The sequence below is a fragment of the Mirounga leonina genome, unplaced genomic scaffold (genome assembly GCF_011800145.1).
Source record: "Mirounga leonina isolate KUSES-001 unplaced genomic scaffold, KU_Mleo_1.0 Mir_97, whole genome shotgun sequence".
Lineage (NCBI taxonomy): Eukaryota > Metazoa > Chordata > Mammalia > Carnivora > Phocidae > Mirounga > Mirounga leonina.
In genome coordinates, this window is record NW_023270889.1 from 2743022 (window position 1) to 2762020 (window position 18999).

At 38.1% G+C, this 18999-nt stretch overlaps 1 protein-coding gene across 1 annotated transcript in view; it reads right to left on the bottom strand.

The window, feature by feature from the left end:
* Window positions 1-18999, bottom strand: part of LOC118006533 (ciliogenesis and planar polarity effector 1-like) — a 145687-nt gene that overhangs the window by 67038 nt on the left and 59650 nt on the right. Inside the window, 2 exon segments of the mRNA XM_034999214.1 lie at window positions 324-472; window positions 17945-18848. Coding sequence (XP_034855105.1) covers window positions 324-472; window positions 17945-18848 — 1053 coding nt within the window.

The following is an 18999-nucleotide window of genomic DNA, read 5'->3' on the forward strand; positions in this document are numbered from 1 at the left end:
CAAAGATACATTGCTTCATATGTAAAAATGGATGAAATGATTAGCTTAACTTCCTCTGACACAGGAAATTAATATAGTAAGAGAGGATCTCTCAGAATGAGAATTAGCTCCTCTCTCAGAAGATACAAGCTAGACCATCAGGGAAGAAACATATTTTGCAATTAATTGTTAAAGCACTTCAGAAAGTACTCACTTCCTCCTTCTCCACAGCTCAAAGAAATACTCATTCCTTTACCTTTTAAGAGTTCGATTCTTGCCGCTAAGCCCAAACACCATCAAACAGGTATCATCCACTGAAAAGGAATGTATACTCAAAAACTTACTTCAAGATACTTTGATGAGACTCATTTTGATCATTTCTTTCCTCAGTCCCACCTTGAGTGGATACTGCAAAAGAACAGCCAGCATCTGTTTTGCAATCACTTTCAATGTTGGGTCCACTCTGAGACTGACAGTAATGATTCTCTAGCACCTAAAAACAAACGATTTACATTAGTTAGCATTCACAATCGAATCCCATACTTTTCATTGTTTTTAGATTATTAATATTTTCTACAGACCTACTCCTGGTTAAATTTTTCATTCATTTATCAAGTATTTACTGCATTTCTACAACTCAATATTTGATGCTGAGGCAATGATCAAGTCTTTATTCCACCTGGAAAAAAACAAACCTGACTACCTAAATAGTATTGGAAAGAAATCAGCCTTATAAATTTGTAAGGGCAGGGGCACCTCGGTGGCTCAGTCAGTTAAGCACTTGACTTGATTTGGGCTCAGGTCATGATCTCAGGGTCCCAGGATTGAGCCCTGCATTGGGCTCTGCACTCAGCATGGAATATGCTTGTCATTCTCCCTCTGCTCCTCCCCCTGTGTGTGCTCTCTCTCTCAAATAAAAAAATAAAATCTCTAAAAAATATACAAAAATAAATTTTAAAAAACCCAAATTTGTAAGGTATGTTACCAATGTTTTCAAATCACAAAACAATAACACAAAATGTAAAGTTCCTTTCCCTTAACTCTTTTGGCTATTATAAAGGCACTTAGTAATTATTCCAATATGACACAATGGGTAAAAATAAATGCAGGTAAAAATATATGCAGCTAAAAAATACAGGGATGTATCTTTTTTAAGTCTCTTATTTAGAAATTTGGGTATGCAACACCTAGAAACACAAATTTCAGTGACAACAAATATCACAGTATCTTAAACTACCTTAGGGATAACAGACACTGATCTCAAGAAATGAAAAAGATCTCCCAAAAACAAAATATACACACATCCCCTGCGACCTAGAATAAGTTATTTTAGAATGAAGGCACTTTATTTTTTAATTTTAATTTTAATTTTTAATTTTTTTAAAGTATTCTCTATACCCAATATGGGGCTTGAACTCACAACCCCAAGATCAAGAGTCACATGCTCTACCACTGAGCCAGCCAGGCACCCCAGAATGAAGGCACTTTAAAATGGAATACAGTTCTCTCTCTCTCTTTCTCTCCCCACAAAACAAAACAAAACAAAATAATAAAATGAAATGAAAGAGGACAAATACAGAATTAGAATGGGTGGAGGTAAGTCAACCAAGATGGTGACATAGGAGGCTCCTGAATTCCCTTCCTCCCACAGACACACTGAATGTACCACTACACACAAAGCAATTAATGCTGAAAGAAATCTAGAAATTAGCTGATGGATTCTTACATATCAAGCAAATGAGAAAATATCCACACAGAGATAGGTAGGAAAGGCTGAGACACACTCTCACCATAAACCCCACCGGTGGCACAGCACCCTATAAGCAGGAGGGAACTCCCAACTTCACTCTGAGGAGTGAAGGGTTCGGACTCCACACTTAGCACTCTAATTTTTAAGATTCCCACTTGAGGGATGGGCCTCCAAACCACCTAGCTCTGAAAGCCAATGACGGTTGCATCCTTAAGTCCCACAAAACCATAGCAAACACAGCAGCAACTATTAACAGGTGCAAGAGCACTCGTTACAGCTATCCCCAAAAGGCTCAGCACAGAGGAACAGGTGAAAACACCCATCTCCCAGTCTTCTCCTGGAAGGAATACAGCTGCATACTTCTAGGGGCTAGCTATGATACTCTGGTGACTGGGAAGCTGATGGACACTTCCCCTGCCTTCTCTCTTGAGCCCATTCCAAGTCACCAGTATCTCCCTACAAGCAGCCTGTACACACTCTTGGGTGCCCCAGCTTTTGCAGCTGCTGACTAAAGGACAGGTCCCCTGTCTCTGACAACCAACTGGACTTGCATTTACGAGTCCCACAGGAATGTAGGAAACAAAGCAGCAGTTCTTAATGACTGGAGGAGCATCCCCCCTGTAGCTATACACCTCGGCCTACTTCACACACAGCAAGCAAAAATACCCATCTTACAGTTTCTCCCCAGAAAGGGCTTACCTACACACTTTGTCACATGTTGCCTGAGAGTCCAACTTCCAGTCACTGTATACCTAAATGCTAAATGTGCCCCACACCTTTGGGACACTGATAGGTCTTGGCATACCCTCAACTACTAGGAACCACTAAGAACAAAGAAGACTTAGACCATCACAAAGATTTCAGAGTCAACCAAAAGCTCAGGCAAAGCTGATTGATGAGGTTTATCTCCTACACAAGACCATTCTATCCAGCCTGGGAGATGTAGCTGCTTTATCTAATGCACAGAAACCAACATAGAATGTCAAGTAAAATGAAGAAACAGGAATATGTTCCAAACAAATGAACAAGATAAATCTCTAGAAACAGATCTTAATGAAATGGAAATAATGATATATCCTCATAGAGATTCAAAATCATGGTCACAGAGGTCAGGGGATGAACAAAGTGAAAATTTAAGTGATACATGAGCAAAGTGAGAATTTCAACAAAGAGACAGAAAATACAAAAAAGTAATAAATTACAGAGCTAAAAATAATTGAACTGAAAAATTCAATGGAGAAGTTTAAAAGCAGATTGGATCAAGCGGAAGAATGGATCAAAAAAGTCGAAGGCAGGGCAGTGGAATTCATCCAATCAGAGGAGCAAAAAGAAAAAAAAAATTTAGAAGAGTGAAGATAACTTAAGGAACTTACAGGACACCATCAAGCAGACAATTATATGCATTATAGTGGTCCCAGAGGGAGGGGAAAGAGAAAGGAGCAGAAAGCTTATTCTGAGAAATAATAACTGAAAACTTCTCAAATATGAGGAAAGAACCAGACATTCAGATCCAGGAAGCCCAGAGAGTTGTAAATAATATAAATCCAAAGAGATCTATACTGAGGCACATTATAATTAAATTGTCAAAAGCTGAAGAACCTTAAAAATGGCAAAAGAAAAACTATTTGTTACATACAAGGAACCCCCTTAGTGCTATCAGCATATTTTTCAGTAGAAACTTTGCAGGCCAGAGGGAGTGGAATGATATATTCCAAGTGCTGGGTAAACAATAACTGCTAACCAAGAATACTCTACCCAGTAAAGTTGTCCTTCAGAATTGAAGGAGAGAGAAAGATTTTCCCAGGCAATCAAAAACTGAAAGAGTTCACGACCATTATACCAGCCTTATAAGAAATGTTAAAGGGAGTTCTTCAAGCTGAAACAAGAAAATTAATGGGTAACAAGAAAATATATGAAAGTATAAAACCCACTGGTAAAGGTAAATATATAAATTCAGAATACTCTAGCGTTATAATAATGGTGGTGGGTAAAACACAACTCTAGTATGAAGACTGACAGAAGTTATTAAAAATAACTATAATAATTTGTTAATAAATACACAATGTAAAAAGATGCAAATTTTACTTCAAAAACATAAAAATGTGGGAGAGAGGGTAAAGATGTAGAGATTTTGTATGTATTAAAAGTTATCACCTTAAAATAGACTATTATAAATACAACATGTTTTATGTAAGCTTCATGATAACCATAAAGCAAAACCTACAATAGACATACAAAAAAAAAAAAAAAAAAGCAGCAGCAGCATATCTTTACAGAAAATAATCCAATAACAAAAGAGAAGAGCAGGAGAGGAAGGACTTAAAAAACAACCTGAAAAATACCAACAGAATCACAATATTAAGTCCATACCTATCAATAATTAATTTAAAGATAAATGGATGAGGGGTGCCTGGGTAGTCTAGTCAGTTAAGTGTCTGACTCTTGATTTTGGCTCAGTCATGATCTCAAGGTTGTGAGATCAAGCCCCGTGTCAGGCTCCATGCTCATCAGGGAGTCTGCTTGAGATTCTCTCTCTCCCTCTCCCTTTGTCCCTCCCCGCTGCGTGCTCTCTTCTTCTAAAATAAATAAATAATCTTAAAAGAATAAATAAAAATAAAGGTAAATGGACTAAATTCTCCAATCAAAAGACAGGGAGCATTCTCCTAACAGTCCTGGCTTAGGTCTGAGCAACTTTCTTTATTCTGCTTGACCTTGCACTACTACCAAAGCTGATCAGACTGGATGGTCACCTGACCTAAGCTGAGCCAATCAGTCTTTCTCAAAAATATGAATGCCATGGAACATAGAGCCGAACCACATTGGCCTTGGAACCATAAGGCTCTATGGAGTTAGCATCACAAGTAGTTACATCTTAGTGAAACTTGCAAAGGTCTAGATGAGCAGAAAAAGGGTCTCAAAAAGGAAGAGAGTTTACACAGAGAATGGAATATTCTTGCAAAGAGAAGTAGAAATGAGAGGTAAAGTGTTCCCCAAAATAAGGAGACAAAAAGAAGAGCTCACTGGTGACTCTCCAGTTGCCATAATGATCAGCTGTATTTCCTCAAATAGATTTCATAAGATTTACCTGCATCTTTCTGACAAATTCCTCATTGACAAAGAAAAAAAAAAAAAAGGGAATGGTTGTATGGATAAAAAGAGGAAGATCCAACTATCTGCTGCCTATAAGAGATTCACTTAAGCATTAAGGACACACAGAGACTGAAAGTGAAGAGATGGAAAAATACTCTATGCAAATGGAAATAAAAGAAAACAGGGGTAGCTATATTTATATCAGAAAAAAAACAGACTTTAAGCCAAAGAATGTAACAAGAGATAAAGAAGGACATTATATAATGATAAAGGGGTCAATCCATCAAAAACAATTAATATTAGCAAATATTTATACAGCCAATATAGAAGCAATTAAATATTTAGAACAAATATTAACAGGTAGGAAGCAAGAAATAGCAATACAACAACAGCAGAGGAGTTCAATACCACATGATAGATCAGATGGACATAACAGACATTTACAAAATATTCTATTCAATAGCAGCAACATACACATCCTTCTCAAGGGCATATGGAACATTTTCCAGGAGAGATTGTATGTTAGGCCATAAAAACAAGTCTTAATAAATTTAAGAAGATTAAAATCATACTGAGCATTTTTCCCAACGATATGAAACTAGAAATCAATTACAAGAAGAAAACTGTGCAAATCACAAATATACAAAAATTAAACAACATGCTCCTGAAGAACCAATGAGTCAAAGGTGAAATAAAAAAGGAAGTAAAAAAAATATCTTGAGACAAAGGAAAATGAAAATACAACATACCAAAACTTGTGAGGCTCAGCAAAAGCAGTCCTAAGAGGGAAGTTCATAGCAATAAATGCTTGCATTAAGAAAAAAGAAAGATCTAGGGGTGCCTAGGTGTCTCAATTGGTTAACTGTCCAACTCTTGATTTTGGTTGTCATGATCTCAGGTTTGTGAGATCAAGCCCCATGTCAGGCTCCACAATCAGCAGGGAGTGTACTTCTCTCTTTCTCCCTCTCCCTTCGCCCCTCCCCCTGCTCATGCTCTCTCGATCACTCTGAAAAATTAATTAAAAAAAAGAAAAAAGAAAGATCTCAAACAACCTAACTTTATACCTGAAGAAACTAGAAAAAAGAACTAAGTCCAACATTAGTAGAAGAAAGGAAATAAAGATCAGAGCAGAAATAAATGAAATATAGACTAAAAAGACAAGAGAAAAGATCAAAGAAACTAAGAGCTAGATTTTGGGAAAAAAAAATAAACAAAATAGGCAAGCCTTTAGCTAGACTCAAAAAGAGGGGACTCAAGCAAATAAATTTAGAAATGAAAGAGGAGACACTACAACCAGATAGTACACAAATACTAATGATCATAAGAGACCATTATGAGCAATTAGAAGCCAACAAATCAGACAACCTAGAAGAATTTGATAAATTCCTAGAAACATACAGTCTACTAAGACTGAATTATGAAAAACAGAAAATGTGAACAGATCAATAATGAGTAGAGAGATTGAATCAGTAATCACAACCTTCCAAAAGAGAAAACCCCAGAGCCAGATGGCTTTACTGGCAAATTCTATCCAACATTTAAAGAATTAATGCCAATCTTTCTGAAACTCTTCTAATAAATTGAAGAGAGAGAGAACCCTCCCAAACTCATTTTACAAGGCTAGCATTAGCTTTATATCAAAGTGGACAAGGACGCTACAAGAAACATTTTTCTAAAGAAGACTTACAGATGGCCAACAGAATCATGAGAAGGTACTCAACATCACTATCAAGGAAATGCAAATCAAAACCACAATGAGATATCTCCTCACACCTATTTGGATTGCTATTACCAAAAAGACAAGAAATAACAAACACTGGAGAGAATGTAGAGAAAAGTGAACCCTTGTACACTGTTGGTGGGTATGTAAACCAGTACAGCCACAATGGAAAACAGTATGGAGGCTCTTCAAGAAATTACAACAGAACCACAATATGATCTTGCAATCCCACTTTTCAGTATATGCCCAAAGGAAATTAAATCATTATCTTGAAGAATTATCTGTACTCTCATGTTCATTGCACATTAGTTAACCATAGCCAAGATATGGAAACAACCTGTCTGTCAATAGATGAATGGATCAAGAAATGTGGTGTACATATACATAATAGAATATTATTCAGCCTTTAAAAAGGAGGGAAATCCCATCTCTTGCATTAACTAGGATAAACCTGGAGGGCAATATGCTGAGTGAAATAAGCCAGACAAAGACAAATACTGCATGGCACTAATTACATACGGAATCTAAAATCAAACTCATAAAACAGAGAATAGGAAAGTGGTTGCTAGGAGCTGGGGAGTGGGGGGAAATAGGGAGAGGTTAGTAAAAGAGTGCAAGTATACCTGATAGGTATTGTGGGTTCAGTTCCAGACCACCACAATAAAGTGAATAGTGCAATAAAGCAAGGCAATGAAATTTTTGGTTTCCAAGTGTAGTGCATATAAAGGTTATGTTTACACCATACTGTAGTCTATTAAGTGTGCAATAGCATATGTCTTCAAAACCAATGTACATACCTTAACTAATACTATATTGCTTTAAAAATGTTAACCATTATCTGAGTTTCAGGGAGTCATAATCTTCTTGCTGGTGGAGGGTCCTGTCGCAGTGTTGATGGCTGTTGACTGATAATGGTTGCTGAAGGACGGGGTGGCTATGGCAATTTCTTAAAATAAGACAACAAACAGCAGGCTGCCATATTCATTGACTCTTCCTTCCACAAACCATTTCTCTTCAGGATGGGATGCTGTTGATAGCATTTTACCCACAGAACTTCTTTCAAAATCAGAGTCCATCCTCTCAAACCCTGCTGCTGCGTTATCAACTAAGTTCATATAATATTTTAAGTCCTTTGTCAGCATTTCAACAATCTTCACAGCGTCTTCACTAGGATCAGATTCCATCCCTAGAAACCACTTTCTTTGCTCATCCTTAAGAAGCAACTCCTCATTTGTTAAATTTCTATCATGAGATTGCAGCAATTCAGTCGTATCTTCAGGTTCTACTTCTAATTCTAGTTCTCTTGCTATTTCTACCACATTTGCAGTTACCCACCCCCTGAGGTCTTGAAGCCCTCAAAGTCATCCATAAGGGTTAAAATCAACTTCTTCCCAATTCCTGTTCATACTGATATTTTGACCTCTTCCCATGAATTGTGAATGTTCTTAATGGCAACTAGAATGGTGGATCCTTTCCAGGAGGTTTTCAATTTACTTTGCCCAGATCCATGAGAGTAATCAGCAATCTATGGCAGGTACAGACTTATGAAATGTAAGACTTTCTTCAATATAAGACTTGAAAGTCAAAATTCTCCTGATTCATGGGCTACAGGATGGATGTAGTTGTTAGCAGGCATGAAACATTAATTTCCCAGTACATCTCCATCAGAGCTTTTGGATGACCAGCTGCATTGTCAGTGAGCAGTAATCTTTTAAAAGGAAACTTTTTTTTTCTTTTTCTGAATAAGAGGTCTCAACAGTGGGCTTAAAATATTCAGTAAACCATGTTGTAAACAGATGGGCTGACATCCAAGCTTTGTTTTTCCATTTATGGAGCATAAGCAGAGTAGATTTAGCATAATTCTTAAGGGCCTTAGGATTTTCAGAATGGTAAATTAGCACTGACCTCAATTTAAAGACACTGGCTGCATTAGCCACTAGCAAGAGAGTCAGCCTGTCCTTTTTTCTTCTGTTTTATTTTTTTTTTTAAAGATCTGGTTGGTTGGTTGATTGTGTGAGTGGGGTTGGGGCAGAGAGAGAGAGAGAGAATCTCCAGGAGACTCCAGACAGCGGAGCCCAACAAGGGGCTTGATTTCATGACTCTAAGATCATGACTTGAGCCAAAATCAAGAGTCAGACACTCAACTGACTGAGCCATCCAGGTGCCCCTATTTTTTTATTTGATTAATCATGTCTTTTTTTTAATGTTTTTATTTAAATTCTAGTTAGTTAACATATAGTGTAATATTGGTTTCAGGAGCAGAATTTAGTGATTCATCACTTACATACAACACCAAGTCCTCATCACAAGTGCCCTCTCCTTAATACCCATCACATATTTAGCCCATCTACTGCGTACCTCCCCTCCAGCAACCCTCAGTTTGTTCTCTATAGTTAAGGGTCTCTTATGATTTGCCTCCCTCTCTTTTTTCCCCTTCCCCTATATTCATCTGTTTTGTTTCTTAAATTCCACATGAGTGAAATCATACGGTATTTGTCTTTCTCTAACTGACTTACTATGCTTAGCATAATACATTCTAGCTCTGATCCATGTCATTGCAAATTCAAGATTTCATTCTTTTTGATGGCTGAGTAGTATTCCATTGAATATATATACCACATCTTCTTTATCCATTCATCAGTCAATGAACATTTGGGCTTTTTTCCATAATTTGGCTATTGTTGATAATGGTGCTATAAACATCGGGGTGTTGGACGCCTGGGTGGCTCAGTCATTAAGCGTCTGCCTTCAGCTCAGGTCATGATCCCAGGATCCTGGGATCGAGCCCCACATTGGGTTCCCTGCTCTGTGGGAAGCCTGCTTCTCCCTCTCCCACTCCCCCTGCTTGTGTTCCCTCTCTCACTCTGTCTCTCTGTGTCAAATAAATAAAATCTTAAAAAAAAAAATCGGGGTGCATGTGCCCCTTTGAATCAGTATTTTTGTATCCTTTGGACAAATACCTAGTAGTGTAATTGCTGGGTTGTAGGGTAGCTTTATTTTTAACTTTTTGATGAACCTCCATACTGTTTTCCAGAGTGGCTGCACCAGCTTGCATTCCCACCAACAGCGTAAGAGGGTTCCCTTCTCTGCATCCTTGCCAACATCTGTTGTTTCCTGTGTTAATTTTAGCCATTCTGACATGTATGATGTGGTATTTCATCATGCTTCTCATTTGTATTTCTCTGATGATGAGTGATGTTGAACATCTTTTCATGTGTCTGTTAGCCATCTGGATGTCTTCTTTGGAAAAATGTCTGTTCATGTCTTCTGCCCATTTCTTGATTGGTGATTATTTGTTCTTTGGATGTTGACTTTGATAAATTCTTTATACATTTTGGATACTAATCCTTTATCAGATATCATTTGCAAATATGTTCTCCAATTCAGCATGTTGCCTTTTAGTTTTATTGATTGTTTCCTTTGCTGTGCAGAAGCTTCTTGATGAAGTCCCAACCATTCATTTTTGCTTTTGTTTCCCTTGCCTCCAGAGATGTACCTAGTAAGAAGTTGCAGCGACTGAGGTCAAAGAGGGTGCTGCCTGTGTTCTCCTCTAAGATTTTGATGGATTCCTGTTTCACATTTCAGTCTTTCATCCATTTGGAGTCTATTTTTTTTTTTGTATGGTGTAAGAAAGTGGTCCAGTTTCATTCTTCTGCATGTAGCTGTCCAATTTTCCCAACCATTTGTTGAAGAGACTTTCTTTTGTTCCATTGGATATTCTTTGCTGCTTTCTTGAAGATTAGTTGACCATATAGTTGTGGGTCCATTTCTGGGTTTTCTATTCTGTTCCATTGATCTATGGGTCTGTTTTTGTGCCAGTACCATACTGCCTTGATTACAGCTTCGTAATATAGCTTGAAGTCCGGAATTGTGGTGACTCCAGCTTTGGTTTTCTTTTTCAAGATTGCTTGGGCTACTCAGGGTCTTTTGTGGTTCCATACAAATTTTAGAATTGTTTGTTCTAGCTCTGTGAAAAATGGTGTTGGTATTTTGATAGGGATTGCATTAAATGTGTAGATTGCTTTAGGTAGTATAGACATTTTAACAATATTTGTTCTTTCAGTCCAGGAGTATGGAATGCTTTTCCATTTCTTTGTGTCATCTTCTATTTCTTTCATAAATGTTCTATAGTCTTCAGAGTACAGATCTTTTACCTCTTTGGTTAGGTTTGTTCCTAGATAGCTTATGGTTTTGGGTGCAATTGTAAATGGGATCGATTCCTTGATTTCTCTTTCCGCTGCTTCATCATTGTTGTATAGAAATGCAACAGACTTCTGTGCATTGATTTTATATCCTGCAATTTTGCCAAATTCCTGTATCAGTTCTAGCAACTTTTTCGTGGAGTCTTTGGGTTTTCTAGAGTATCATGTCTTTTGTGAATAGTGAAAGTTTGACTTCTTCCTTGCCAATTTGGCTGCCTTTTATTTCTTTTTGTTGATTGCTGAGGCTAGGACTTCCAATATTAGGTCAAATAACAATGCTAAGAGTGGACATCCCTGTCTTGTTCCTGACCATAGAGGAAAAGCTCTCAGTTTTTCTCCATTGAGGATGATAGTAGCTTGGGTCTTTCATATATGGCCTTATGATGTTGAGGTATGTTCCCTCTATGCCAACTTTGTTGAGGTTTTTATCAAGAATGTGTGTGTACTGGGGCATCTCGGTGGCTCGGCTGAGCATCCAACTCTTGATTTCAGCTCAAGTTGTGATCTCAGGATTGTGGGATCAAGCTCCTCATTGGGCTCTATGCTCAGCCGGAAGTCTGCTTGAGATTCTCTCCCTCTGTCTCTGCTCCTTCCCCCATTCATGCTGTCTCTCTAAAATAAATAAATCTTTAAAAAATTTTTTCCAAAAAAGGAAAAAAAAAATGGGTGCTCTACTTTGTGAAATGCTTCTTCTGCATCTATTGAGAGGATCATATGGTTCTTATCCTTTCTTTTATTAATGTGGTGTATCATGTTGATTGATTTGTGAATACTGAACCACCCTTGCAGCCCAGGAATAAATCCCACTTGATCATGGTGAATAATTCTTTTAATGTACTATTGAATTCAATTTGCTAGTAACTTGTTGAGAATTTCTGCATCGATGTTCATCAGGGACATTGCCCTGTAATTCTTTTTAGTGAGGTCTTTGGTTTTGGAATCAAGGTAATGCTGATCTCATAGAATGAGTTTGGAAGTTTTCCTTCCATTTCTATTTTTTGGAACACTTTGAAAAGAATAGCATTAACTCTTCTTTAAATGTTTGGTAGAATTCCCCTGGGAAGCCACCTAGCCCTGGACTTTTCTTTGTTGGGAGATTTTTTTTTATTATTTTATTATTTATTTATCTACTTACCTATTTATTCATTTATTTGAGAGGGAGAGGAGAGGAGCAGAGGGAAAGGGAGGGAGAGAACCTTGAGCAGTCTCCACACCCAGTGCAGAGCCCAATGCAAGGCTCGATCTCACAACCCATGAGCTGAAATCAAGAGTCTGACACTTAACTGACTGAGCCAACCAGGTGCCCCTGTTGGGAGATTTTTTTATTACTGATTCAATTTCTTTGCTGGTTATGGGTCTGTTCAAATTTTCTATTTCTTCCTGTTTCGGCTTTGTAATTTATATGTTTCTAGGAATGTATCCATTTCTTCCAGATTGCCTAATTTGTTGGCATATAAGTGCTCATAATATTCACTTGTAATTGTTTGTATTTTTGTGGTTTTGATTGTGATCTCTTTTATTCATGATTCCATTTATTTGGATCCTTTCTCTTTTATTTTTGATAAGTCTGGCTAGGGGCTTACTAATTCTGTTAATTCTTCAAAGAACCAGCTCCTAGTTTCATTGATCTGTTTTTTTGTTTGCTTCTATGTTTCTCTATCCTTCATTTCTGCTCTTAGTTTTATTATTACCCTTCTTCTGCTGGCTTTAGGCTTCATTTGCTGTTCCTTTTCTGGCCCCTTTAGGTGTAAGATTAGGTTGTGTATTTGAGACTCTCCCTGATTGTTGAGGTAGGCCTGTACTGCTATGTATTTCCCTCTTATGAACGCTTTTGCTGCATCTCAAAGGTTTTGAACCATCATGTTTTCATTATCATTTGCTTCCATGTATTTTTTGTATTTCTTCTTTAATTTCCTGGTTAACTCATTCATTCTTCAGTAGGATATTCTTTAACCTCCACGTATTTGTGGTCTTTCTAATTTTTTTCTTGTGGTTGACTTCACGTTTCATAGTATTGTGGTCTGAAAATATGCATGGTATGATCTCAATCTTTTTGTACTTTTTGAGGCCTGATTTGTGACCCAGTATGTGATCTATTCTGGAGAATCTTCCATGTGCACTGGAAAGAATCTGTATTCCGCTGCTTTAGGATGTAGTGTTCTGAATGGATCTGTTAAGTCCATCTGGTCCATGATGTCATTCAAAGCCCTTGCTGCCTTGTTGATTTTCTATGTAGATGATCTGTCCATTGCTGTGAGTGGGGTTTTATAGTCCCCTACTATTGCTGTATTGTTATCAATGAGTTTGTTCATGTTGTTACTAATTGATTTACATATCTGGGTGCTCCCAAGTTGGGGGCATAAATATTTACAATTGTTAGATCTTCTTGTTGGATAGACCCCTTTATTGTGATAAAGTGCCCACTTCCATCTCTTATTACAGTCTTTTGTTTAAAATATAGTTTGTTTGATGGGCATTAATCGGCATGTGATGTGATGAGCACTAAGTGTTATATGCAATTAATGAATCATTGAACATTGTATCAAAAACTAATGATGTTGGGGATGCCTGGGTGGCTCAGTCGGTTAAGTGTCTGCCTTCGGGTCAGGTCATGATCCCAGGGTCCTGGGATCAAGTCCCGCATCGGGCTCCCTGCTCAGCGGGGAGCCTGCTTCTCCCTCTGCCTGCTCTGCCTGCCCCTTCCCCTGTTTATGTGCACTCTCTCTCTCTCTCTGACAAATAAAATCTTTGAAAAAAAATGATGTTGGTTAGTTATGTTGGCTAATTTAATTTAAATTTTAAAAGAAGTTTCATTCTAAACACACACACACAAATATAGTTTGTCTGATATAAGTATGGCTACTCCAGCTTTCCTGGACATCCATTAGCATGGTTCTCTATCCCTTCACTTTCAATCTGCAGGTGTCTTTACGTCTAAAATGAGTCTCTTGTAGGTAGCATATAGATGGGTCTTGTTTTTGTTTTTATCCATTCGGATACCCTATGTCTTTTGATTGGAGCATTTAGTCCATTTACACTCAGAGTGATTATTGATAGATATGAATTTAGTGCCATTGTATTACCCGTAAGGTCGCTTTTCCTGTAGATTGTCTCTGTTCCTTTCTGGTCTTTGTTACTTTTGGTCTTTCTTTCCCACTCAAAGAGTCCCCTTTAATATTTCTTGCAGGGCTGGTTTAGTGGTCACGAACTCCTTTAGTTTTTGTTTGGGAAATTCTTTCTCTCTCCTTCTATTCTGAATGACGGCCTTGCTAGATAGAGTATTCTTGGCTGTATATTTTCTCCATTCAGCATTTTGAATATATCATGCCACTCCCTTATGGCCTGCCAGGTTTCAGTGGAGAGACTTGCTAACCTTATTTGCCTTCCCTTGTACGTTAGGGTTTTCTTTTCCCTTGCTGATTTCAGGATTCTTTCCTTATCTCTGTATTTTGCAAATTTTACTATGGTATGTCTTGGTATTGGCCTGCTTTTGTTGATTTTGATGGGGAATTCTCTGTGCCTTCTGGATTTGGATGTTTGTTTCCTTCCCCAGATTAGGGAAGTTTTCACCTATAATTTGCTCAAATAAACCTTCTGCCCCTTTCTCTCTCTTCTTCTGGGACTCCTATGATACGGATATTATTACACTTTATGGAGTTGCTGAGTTCCCTAAGTCTACATTCATGATAGAATCTTTCCCTCTTTTTTCAGCTTCATTATTTTCCATAACTTATTCATTCCTTTGCTTCTACCATCCTGTGGTCATTACATCCTGTCAATTTTATATCTTGGTTATAGCATTTTTTATTTTGGTCTGACTAGTTTTATGTTTTTTATCTCTGCAGTAAGGGACTCCCTGGTGTCTTCTATGCTTTTCTCAAGCCCAGCTAGTATTCTTAGGATTGTTGTTTTAAATTCCGGTTCAGGCATATTACTTCTGTTTTGATTATATCCCTGGCAGTGACCTCTTCTTTCCTTTGGGGTGAATTCCTCCATCTTGGCATTTTGTCTAGGTCTCTCTTCCGTGTGTTATGAAAGCCAGCTATGTTTCCTGCTCCTGAGAGTAACAGCTATATTAAGAAGAGGTTCTATACTGTCCAAGGCCTGGTGCTTCATGAAGTGTTTCTGGTGTATGCTGTGTGCACCCTGCTGTTATGTTTTGGCTACTCTTTCCCTCAGGTAGGTCCTCTGCAGAGTTTCTCCTTTCCTGCAGTAGGGAGTATTTGGACTCGTCCAGGGTGTGGCGAGTTTTAACTAGGTGTGTTTTAGTCTGCTTAAATGAGTCCAGGTCTGGGGTGCCTGGGTGGCTCAGTCGGTTAGCATCTGACTCAGATTTTGGCTAGGGTCATGATCTCAGGGTTGGAGGATTGAGCCCCATGTCAGGCCCCACATTCAGCACGGAGTGCTTGAGATTCTCTCTACCTCTCCCTCCCCTCTGCCCCTCCCTGCATGCGCTGAAAGAAAGGGGCTAGATCCTATTTCCCCTAGACCTTAAGCTTTGTAACACTCTATGGTCAGTAGGCTTAATGCATGTGGGGGGGTCTGTGCTGACCTTCTGACGGGGGAGGGGGGCGCGGGACAGCTGCTGCTCTCTCAGGCACACTTGCCCTAGTTCAGAAGCACCTGCAGAGTGCAGAGAGGTGGGGCTTGGTGTAAGTGGCTCAAGCCTCCACTGTGGGGTGCCATGCTGCTCACTGAAGTCCGTCTGTGCTGACTGGGGGGGGAGGGGGAGGAGGAAATGGCATCAGCTTGCTCTCTTGTCCCTGGAGAGGGGAGTTCATGCCTACCCCTGTTCAGGAAGCTCTCACAGAAGAGCAAACAATCTCCCCTTCTGTGTTCCAGGCTTCTGTCAGATCCTTGCCTTCACCCTGTCTGTTTGAGCCATCTGCCCACCTGGTGGTACAGTGCTCCTATTTTATCTCAGGCACACCGGCTGGGTTTCAAAACTCCACAAATTTTAGGGACCTGGCATGGACCCACGTTAGTCCTCTGTGGGAGGGTCTTGCTGTGCTGTGGCTGGTGCCAGATTATCCCAGAAGGGCAGCTGCACAAATGCACAGGGGCTTGGAGTTTATGTAAAGCTCAGCAAAAAGTGGGGTTCAGTTAGCTGCCCACAGCAGCTGCCTCTGCTTGTATGCTAATGAACAGGGCAGCTCAATGGCACCTGTGGGAGAATCAGCCTGTCCTTTGAATCCAAGCATTGACTTTTCCTCTCTAGCTATTAAAGTCCTAGATGACATCTTCTTCCAGTATAAGGCTATCTTGTCTACAATGAAAATCTGTTGTTTAGTGTAACCACTTTCATTAATTATTCTAGCTAGATCTTTTGGATACCTTGCAGGAGCTTCTACATCAGCACTTGCTACTTCATCTTGCTTGCACTTTTATGTTATGAAGATGGCTTCTTTCTTTAAACCTCATGAACCAACCTCTGCTTAGCTTCAATTTTTTCTTCTGCAGCTTCCTCACCTCCCCAGCCTTCACAGAATTGAAGAGTCAGGGTCTTGCTCTGGACTAGACCTTACTTCGGCTTATGGGAATGTTGTAGCTGCTCTGATCTTCCATCCAGACCGCTAAAACTTTCTCCGTATCAGCAATAAGGCTGTTTCATGTTCTTATCATTCATGTGTTCACTGGACTAGCACTTTTAATTTCCTTCAAGAACTTTTTCTTTGCATTCACAACATAGCTAACTATTTGTTGCAAGAAGTCTAGCTTTTGGCCTATGTCAGCTTTCAACGTGCCTTCTTCATTAAGCCTAATTAAGCCTAATTGTTTCTAAGTTTTGACTTAAAGTGAGATTCACTTGAACTAAACTTAAGAGCCCTTGTGGGGTTATTAAATGGACTAATTTCAATACTGTTGTGTCTCAGGGAATATGGAGGCCCAAGGAGAGGGAGCGAGATGGGGGAACAGCCAGTTGGTGGTAGAGTCAAAACGTACACATTTATTAAGTTCATCATCTAATATGGGCATGGTTCATGGTGCCCCAAAGCAATTACAATAGTAACATCAAAGATTACTGGTCATAAACCAACATAACAAATATAAGGATAATGGCAAAGTTTAAGAACTTAATTCTTTACTTTTGATGTAATGGAAAAGTTTAAGATATTGCAAGAGTTGTCAAAATGTGACAGAGACACGAGGTGAACAAATGTTATTAGAAAATGGTACAGATTTTGCTCAATGCGGGGTTAAGTCTTCAATTTGTATAAAATGCAGTATCTGCAACATATAATAAAGCAAAGTGCAATAAAACTAGGTATGCCTATACAAACTTTAAGTTATAAAGTAAATAAGGTCTGAGGAGCTAATGTAATATGGTAACTATACCTGAAATTTGCTAAGAGAGTAGAACTTATATGTCTCACCAAAAAAAAAGTAAGTATGTGAGGGGAATCCTTTCCCTATGTATATGTCTATTAAATCATCACACTGTATACTTCAAATATCTTAAAATTTTGCCAATTATACCTCAATAAAGCTGAGGGAAAAAAAAAAACAGAAAAAATTAGGAACTATTGGAATTCTCCAAATATTAAAAAAGTCCATTCCCAACTACTTTACCATACATAAATTGGTTTTCCAAAAAGTTCATCTCCATAGTTTTTTTTCCAGTGCAATAGCAACAACTCAATCAAAAGATATTTATGTAAAAATATTTGTTCTTGCAAACAGGTTAAAAGAGCAGCCCGCTAGTTGCCACTGGGTAGAGAAAAGAAAAAATAGCTAATAAGCACTAAGTTCTCTACTGATACCTATCTGCCTTTCTAGGTTTCGTTCTCTAAATTCTAGTCAAGACTATAAGAAAAATGACCCCCTAATGCATATGATGAGACGCCAGTAATAAAAACTGTTTAGAGGCCTAGTCCTTCATCTGAACCAACCTGAAACTTGAAAGAGAAAGAATATAAATGCAATACCACTTGTAGCATTACTTAAAATTATCTCCTTTTTCTTTTTTATAAACACACATAAAACCTCAAAACCTTAAAGCCTCTATGAAAACATTTTACCCTAATTATTTTTGAGAATTAAAGGAATCACTTGAAGAAAAAAAATTTGGTTATGCAGATTATAATCAACACTGTCATTAACTTTGTTACTCGATGACTCTTTAATAGATGGAGAAATATAAAAAAAGTTTTAATCTACAATGAGAATTCTCAATTGTATACAAAAAAGAATTCAAGTACTTACCTTAAAAATGGCATTTTTTGCCTTATATGTAGCAAAATATGGTTGTTCCAAAAGCCACAATGATGTAAGAATGGCAGCTGTAGAGGTCTTTACACGAATGATGGGACTATATTCACAGGATAACTCAGTGAGACTAGGATCACAGAGCAGTCTTTTATTAGACCACCTTATCATCCATTCCAGCAGCCTTCTTATACTACTAAATGTGTTGTTTAGTACTAGAGGAAGATCTTCTTGAGGGTTAACATCATTGCATTGAATTGCTTTAAAAATACATCTTCTAGTTTTGTTGGACTTGGGATTCCAAAAAATATGGTTTGACAATCTCTGGATTACAGGTTTCTCTGAACTGTCATCTTGTAGTCTATAAACTGACTTTTGTTTTAAACCAAACAATCCACTTGTCCCTTCCTTTTTATCGACTTCATTCAAAGGATTCTCTAAAAATGGCCAGATTTCTTGAGTAACCGGTACTGAAGCTGAAAGTGCTTGGTTTTCTGACTTTTCAGACTCATATGACTCAGAAGCAACAAAGCAGGAGCCAGCTCTAAACACATTCTGGCTTTTGGTTTTGCCTTGACGTCGTTTTAATGTTGTATGTACATCAAAAAGTAAAGAATTAAGTTCGTGTTCTCTAAGATGTCCAGAAAAACTGGTTAGAAATGGAATGCCAGGATCCTTGGAATCAAGTAGGTCTCTTTCAAGAACATAACTCAAGAAGAGATCAAGAAATTTAATATATTCATCATCATCACGTTCAAATTCCCAAACACCTATTATAGGAAGTGCATTCTGTAATAACTTTTCATGATCTTTTCTTTCAAGATTTTCTTTCTGATTACATATCTTCTTTTTTTCATTGGACTTATCAATCGATGTTAATTCCACATGATTTGGTGCATCTCTAGCAAAAAAAATTGAAAAAGACAAAATTAAAGATTTAATCACTAAAACACATGTTAGAATTGACAACAAAAATTTTCTCCACTGATTGAATCATATATCTTTATATAATGCCTCAATGCCTTTCAAATGAGGGAGTTAGACTAAATGAA